Consider the following 7,281-nt stretch of genomic DNA (forward strand, 5'->3'; position numbering starts at 1 on the left):
TCCCAACGGAAGCTGGAGCGAAGATGCGGGAAAAGTGCGTCACGTACTTGTGCAATTATAAATAAAACAAATAATAAATTTACAATTTTGGTTCGGGGAACCCAAGCAACAGCAGCAGCAACAAAAGTCGTCGGAGCAACAACAGTGTTTAAACGAAGTAATTTGCGCAGCTTTAATCGCCATTGAATTAGGAATCGAACTAACAATACCGAAGTGATATTCAAACATGCGCCGCTAATATTGAAACATGTGAGCATTGGCAGCAAAGCTCCACACCGGCGGCAACCATTACACACACACACACACACACAAACATTGGCACGTCTATAAAAAGCTGGCGCCCAACCTAATCCGAGTTTATTTGCACAGCGCGGAAATCGTGTTCGGACGTTTTCAACCGTATCCCCGGGAGTGAGCAAACGCGTTCGACAAAAAAAAAATCAAAGCCAGTAAAAGGTGTGGAGCTCAATTCGAGAACTATTTATTTCTTGTATAGAAAGAAAAAGAAAGTTCATCGAAGAGGAATCTAGAAAAAATTATTGAAAATTAAAAAAAAAAAAACATCTGTGCGCACAAGCGATTTAACGAACAAAACCAAAAAAAAAGTAAATTAAAAAACAACGCCTTTCCTTGGGTGCCTTTGTGAAGGAAAATATCTAAAAAACACTTTTGCCTAGTCTTGTCTCCGCAATGGCTGTAGTTCCATCGTCTAATACGCTGACCGATTGGGATTATTGGGATTATCGCCGACGCCTGTGGCGTGATTTGGATCTAGCCGACTGGGACTTGCCATACTGGAAGCGTTTGGCCCGCTTTAACTCATCGCCCGATCTGAGTCGTGTGATTGTTGGCAAAGATGGCTTCGAGGCGAATGTGGATGTGCATCCTTTCAAGCCTTACGAAATTCAAGTGAAGACAGTGGGCGACTTGGTGGTGGTGGAAGCGAAACATGAGAAGCGGCGTGATGGTGACAACTATGTTGGCCGGCACATAGTCAAGCGTTTTGTCCTGCCACGTGGCTTCTATCCCAATGATGTGCGCTCCGAACTCTCCACCGATGGCATTCTCACCGTCAAATGCCCACCACCAGTGCAAACTGAACGGAGTGTTTATGTGCGTCAAGTCGGACTGCCGTATCTGAGCATTAAGAACTGATAAGCATTAGAGCAAAGCGAAGAGGATATAAAATTTTTTTTTTGCTATACATATTTTTAGTTAACATTGGCATACGCATTGGGTATTTATATGTATTTGTGTGTGTGTGTTTTTTTTTTAACACAGAATTTGCCAAGAAACTTAAAGCGTATGCTGTTGTTTGTATTTTTATTTTTGAATGCTCGTTCATATACATATATACATATGTCTGCATGTGTTATGAATTAGTGCACTACACTAAAGTGTGGAGTGCACTTTATGCTTTTCTACTTTCAAGTTTTCTTTCGACTTAAATCGCACTTTGAATTTCTGTTGTAAATCACCAGAAAAATGCAATCACTGATTTACTTGCAATTTCTGGACTTTTTTGTAATTAACACAACTTTTGCTAATCATAATGAAACTACCATAGTTAAATAAAATAAATGTTACAGAAATGTGAAATTTTTAATAGTACTTTTATTGAAAATCCTAGAAAGGTTCATTTAGTAAGAGAAAATGTATAGCATGCAGATCTTCGAAAGCGGGAATGACCCCCTATTCGGGCGGATACGGATTAAACGAGTCACGCAAAGTTCGAAATCGATTAAATATTTTAGACATAAAAATGAGAAGTGATGAATTTTAAACAATAACAAGGAATCATTGTTGCAGATGATTTGTTAATTGTGCGGGCGCAAAGTGTGCGCTTTGGGAGTGTCGATGGAAAAAATAGTAAATCTCTCGATAGGAATATGGCAAAATGTGGATCAAAAAGCTGATATAATGGCCTAGAAGGAAAAAATAGTGCCATTATATAATCTTTATATTAAACCCCCAAAAAGTTTGGTTGAAAACTGAACCTTCGAAAAATAATGAATACGTTGCTGGCTAGCTCCAACAAAAAAAAAAATGGTTTTTGATGGACTTTTCGACCGAGGAATTCAAATTTATTGTCAAAATTTATTGTTGACTAAGAAATATTTTAGATGTCTTCAAAATTTTCAATTTCAGAATTTTTATGAGTATGCAGTTTTGTAGCCCATTAAATTCTAGTATAAGTGCAAGTCATAAGTTGCTAATATATTGGGTTTTTTTTGGATATTTTTTAACGCATTTTCTTCCATACAAAGTATATTCGATGATTTTTAGAACCTAAAGCTTGTACTTTATTAAACTAGAATTAAATTAAACTAGAATTAAACTGCATACCCAAATTCTGAAAAATCTTATATTGACTGCCTAAATTTGGTGCCGAAAACTTGTTGTAAATACAATCAACACTTAATGTTTAAATATTATTATATTATTATTATATTGTCTCCCCAAAACAGGAATTAAAAAATCTGATTATAATAAAATATTTACAAGTTCGTAAAATTACGCTTCAAATAAATATATTATGGCAATTTTTTACAAAAAAAAGCTCGCAACTAGGGAATTATTTATGAAAACAAAAAACACAAACTTAACAAATAACAACAAATATTAAAATAAGAGGCGTTGTTTAAATATATAAGTGTGTGTGTGTGTATACAATTTTCATTAAATTTATTTTATTTGCAAATTGTGCCTTCAACTTGAATTGCTTTAAATTAAGTCGCGTATACGCGTAGGTGGGCGCGCCAGCAACGTAACCGACACATATTTGGAAATAAGCGCGCGCGCGCGCTCGCGAACAACTTCTACAAACCCACACACACATGCACATACATACACACCTTAAAACCAACTAATTGTGAGAATGTTAAGAACGTATATGGCGAAGTGAAATAAATAAGTAAACAAAATTGGAAATGGAAAATAAGATCACAACAACAGCATGAAGCTAATAGCTTTCAAACCTGACAAAGCGCTAGAAAAATGTTCGCGAATATGTACATTGGGCGTTCGATAAAAACGTAAAAAATACATAAATGCATTGCAAAATACCCCAAACACAGCGTGGAGAAAAATAGAAAACAATTTATTGATCGCACTTTACGCTTGAGTGACAAATAAATTACGCCGCTTAAGGTCACAATCATCGCGATCATTGATCGTTTTCGCAGATGAGCATCAGGGCAATTGTATGTACATACAAGTGTACATACATAGATGTGTACATATTATACATACGTTAATGTACGTTTACACACTTACATGCATATGCATGTATTTTAACCAGTGTTGGCACTAATCGATTGATTTTTTAATCTATTGGTTAATTCAATTAAATTCCATCCGATTACACTTAATCATGATTAACTTTAATCTGATTAAAAAAGTTAATCGTAACCGCGATTAAAAAACAAAATCAATTTTTAAATCATTAACTCTTAATTTAATTTGATTAAGTAGGTTTGGTGATTAAAAAATTTATGCTGGGATTTTACTGTACACACAAGCCCTTTTAATCGGGTATGGCAAAGTCGGTTTTCCTCATAAATTTGGTGTGCATTTTCATTAAGATCTATTTTAACAGACGCTAAGTAAACTAGGTTTTAATATCCTTCTGCAATGGGTTATAAAAATTCCCAGTTTATATATTACTAATAATAATAATTATTATTTTTTATATATTATTCATTTTTTATAAGCTTGAAACACAAAAAAAATAACCATAACCCGTATTTGGTTTCAAATTCGGACAAACTAGACCACTTAATCAGATTTTTTTTAAATGGGATTAACGATTACTGAATAAAATTAATTAATCGTAATTACAACCGACGATAAGCGATTAAAAAAATGTAATCATTAATCGTACGGATGATTACGGTTAATTAATTTTAATCGTTAATGTCGATTAACATTTTAATCGTTAATCAGATTAACATTTTGCCAACACTGCTTTTAACATTATGCTCCTGAACAAAGATCGATATTGCCGCAAAAGGGAAATTGCTAAAATCTTAACACTCTTGGAGTTCTGTTAAGCCAAACAATCCTCAATAAAGGGGTTTGGAAGACGTTTACTTAAGCGCTTACAGCCAGCTTGTAGCTGGTTATAAAAAATGCGGTTATATTTCATCAGAACGGACATACATATACATATATGTACGTAAGTATTTAAATGCAAATTATTCGTAAATTGAAATTTTTGAGTTTCATAAGTATTTTCAATAAGAATAAATATTTACGAGTTAGTAATTTTTTTAGTACAGGAGTTCGACTCATGGCTTTTAACGGAAGAAGAAAATTCATACATATGTATATCTATATAAGCCAAGAAGGCCAGATTGAAATTAACTGCAAAATCGATTGCGTTTTGTTGGTCAAACAATTTTATGCAATAACAGGAAATGAAAGAAAGTCTATACGATTATGAGGGCGAGTGGATTTATCTATTGAACAGATAATATATTAATAATAATTATGGTTATGTATATGTAAGTATGTATGTATGCTTATATTCACATACAGAACATTAAACCTCATACGTGGGTATGATAAACGTGTCTTATGCAAATCTGAAGCTCGATAGCAAAACTACTTGAAATGCTGAAAGTTCAATGGATTATCTTATTGCAGCCCACTAACAGCAGCAAATTGCAATAAATAAATATTATTTAACTGCAGCTATACCCTATGCACTTTTTAGGTGCAACTTGAAACGCAAAGTAGCAATCGGCATTGTTGCGGAACAATGTTTTAATAAAGAATTATGCGTTTATTTCGTCAGTAAACAAAAAACTTATTTTCATTCAACATTGCAGGGTAAGTACTAAAACTGAATGTCGAGCCAAATAAAAAAAAAAAAACATAGATGTACAACAAAAAGCTGAAATAAAAGGTGTCAGAATTTTAAAAACAGACTACATAGCCGGAAATACTTCTCTATTCTGGACAGGCACAGATAGTTCACCATTATATCGCCGTCGCTTGCCAGAGCTTGTCCTGGTGGTGGAAAATAATCATTGTCAGAAATATCTAGCCAACACCAGCAGAATCAGTTACCCAAGGCAAGGTGTTGAGTGCTATAACCAGTCCGGAAACAAGGAGAGATAATTCTTCGAACTTTCGAAAAAACTTTCCAGAAAGAGGATTAAACTAAAATATTCAGGTCCAAGCGAAGTTAACATTCTTGTTCTTATTTTCTAATCTGCAGCTGTGTCCAGCGTTGCTTAAATTTAAGCAAAATTTATAAATTTTTTCCTGACGGTTTACCTATGTAAATGTTAAATTTTTCTTGAAATCTGAAACTTAAGGAAATTTGATATTCCCTTTTTAATATGTATGCCTTATTGCAGCGTATTATCCACCGGCACACAGTGGGAAAAAATCTTTTTGTCTCACAAAATGCATCTACTCTTCAAATCTAACCCTATTTTGATAATTCTTTTTTTTAAAGGTTCGTTATTTATTTTACTGTGAAAAATCTAACAAATTCAGCCCAAAATTAAAGGCTTGAGATATGAGCAGCTTTTTTGATAAAACGTGATTTTTCGCACTTTGTGGCGGCCAAATAGTTTGAAGGCGCACCACCCCTCAATAGGTTCTGGGCTAGTTTCCTGGTGCCAGCAACCGGAAGCTTTTTCTCATAGCAGTCGACATTTGTCAGGCAATGGTGAATTACCGAATGCAATTCTGTCATGTCATGATTGCAAGTGCTGCCACTTGTTTTGTGGACGTTCTCGCTTATGATTGTCATTGTGTCATGATTTTGTTTCCATTTTTGTAAAGTTGCTTTCAAAAGTTACAATTGCTATAAATTTAACAACATTTTTTTTTTTTAAGTTTTACAGGTTACAAATTAAACAAAAAAACACCAAAAACGCACCAAGCACAAAACTCAAAAATTTCCACGTTATGGATAAAGAAAAGCACCAAGTTGTCAGAAGTGAGGGAAACAGTGCGAATAACGTGTCAGACAATGACTTAATGGAAAATGTCAAAAGGTCACTTAAGCGCAGAGGTCCAAGGTTGCAGAAGAATTTCATCTCAATGAGGATCAATATGATCTGTGTGATTAGTGTGCACAGAGTTATCGCTGACAATACAGCAGTGCTAAAATGGGGTGAATGTGTAACTAACTTCGTTAATAGATGACGTGATGAGATCGGATTAAGCGCAAACATCAAACTACTGGCAACACTTAACCGAAGCCTGGAGAGGTGACATAGTACAAATTGGATAGCAAATTGTAGCGGATGCTCACTGTAGAGCAGTAGCGAAGACCTCCCACTATATGCGAGTAAAATGCTTTAAATGGGGAATGTTGCCTGCTCAGTCAGACTTGATTTTCTTAGCGGTTATGAAATGTATTCGTGTGTAAGTCGGCTAATGGTAAGGATACCTATTAGATACGACTGAACAGCTTTTAAGGGATTTTAATACTGTCTCTATGCAGTTACAGGTTCTCAAACCAGAGAAGCAATTCCAAAAAGTGTTTTGATCTTGGCCCGGAGTGACGAACGGTTGTTAAATAATAGGAAAGGAGGTTTAATATCAAATAGCGATTCTCAAAGACCGTTATCCCGTTCTTGTATATAAAAAGTTTCCCTTTAGTTCATAGCACAAAAAAGGGAGCCGCTACTAGACCCACCCCGGTAGATGCAGGAGGTGTTAATTTATTTTCGTTTACATTTAACAATTATTAACTTGGGCCAAAACAACAAAGCCACTGCAGCAAAGGTACGATGCCAGTGAGATTAAAAAACGACGGCAAACGACCTACAATGACAACCTCAAAGTTGCCGGCCATACACGATAATCGGTACCAGCATGCAGAGAAGGCATGGTAAAGCGGGCAAGACGAAAACCGTAGGTAAATCGTACATTACGAAGCTAACCAGCTTTACAGGCTTGGGAATGCGTCACCATATTATATCACAAATAATTATAAGCAAAATAACTTATTCGTTCTGATATAATTAATTTGTATTTTAAAAAGGTTATTCTTATCCAAAGCTATTCTCTTTGAGAGCGAATGCTGCTAAATTCTCAGAATTTTTGCTGCTGGATAATTTTGTCCGCTCAATAGGAGGACACACCTAATTATAAAAATATCGAAAATCCTATATAGAAGAAGAATCGAGCATGTGACATGCGCGCGATCAACACTTATCGGTCAACGCTTCAAAGTGATCTGGCTATCGAGAAGGAGCCAAGAAGAATCGTTATTTTTAATATTTTTATTGAGCTTTGTACCACGATTGTTTATTA

General features: G+C 35.0%; 1 protein-coding gene across 1 annotated transcript; it reads left to right on the forward strand.

Moving 5' to 3' along the window:
- Window positions 1-377: 377 nt before the first annotated feature.
- LOC108370810 (heat shock protein 27-like) lies at window positions 378-1,583 on the forward strand. The gene has a single exon (XM_017626218.1). The coding sequence runs from the start codon at window positions 691-693 to the stop codon at window positions 1,153-1,155; it is 465 nt and encodes a 154-aa protein (XP_017481707.1). The 5' UTR covers window positions 378-690; the 3' UTR covers window positions 1,156-1,583.
- The last annotated feature ends 5,698 nt before the right edge of the window (window positions 1,584-7,281 follow it).

The sequence above is a fragment of the Rhagoletis zephyria genome, unplaced genomic scaffold (genome assembly GCF_001687245.7).
Source record: "Rhagoletis zephyria isolate East Lansing unplaced genomic scaffold, Rhagoletis_zephyria_1.1 Rzeph_scaffold_04488, whole genome shotgun sequence".
Taxonomy (NCBI): Eukaryota; Metazoa; Arthropoda; class Insecta; order Diptera; family Tephritidae; genus Rhagoletis; species Rhagoletis zephyria.

Coding starts and splice junctions, on each gene's coding strand:
- LOC108370810 (XM_017626218.1), top strand. CDS start 691: ATGGCTGTAGTTCCATCGTCTAATACGCTGACCGATTGGGATTATTGG.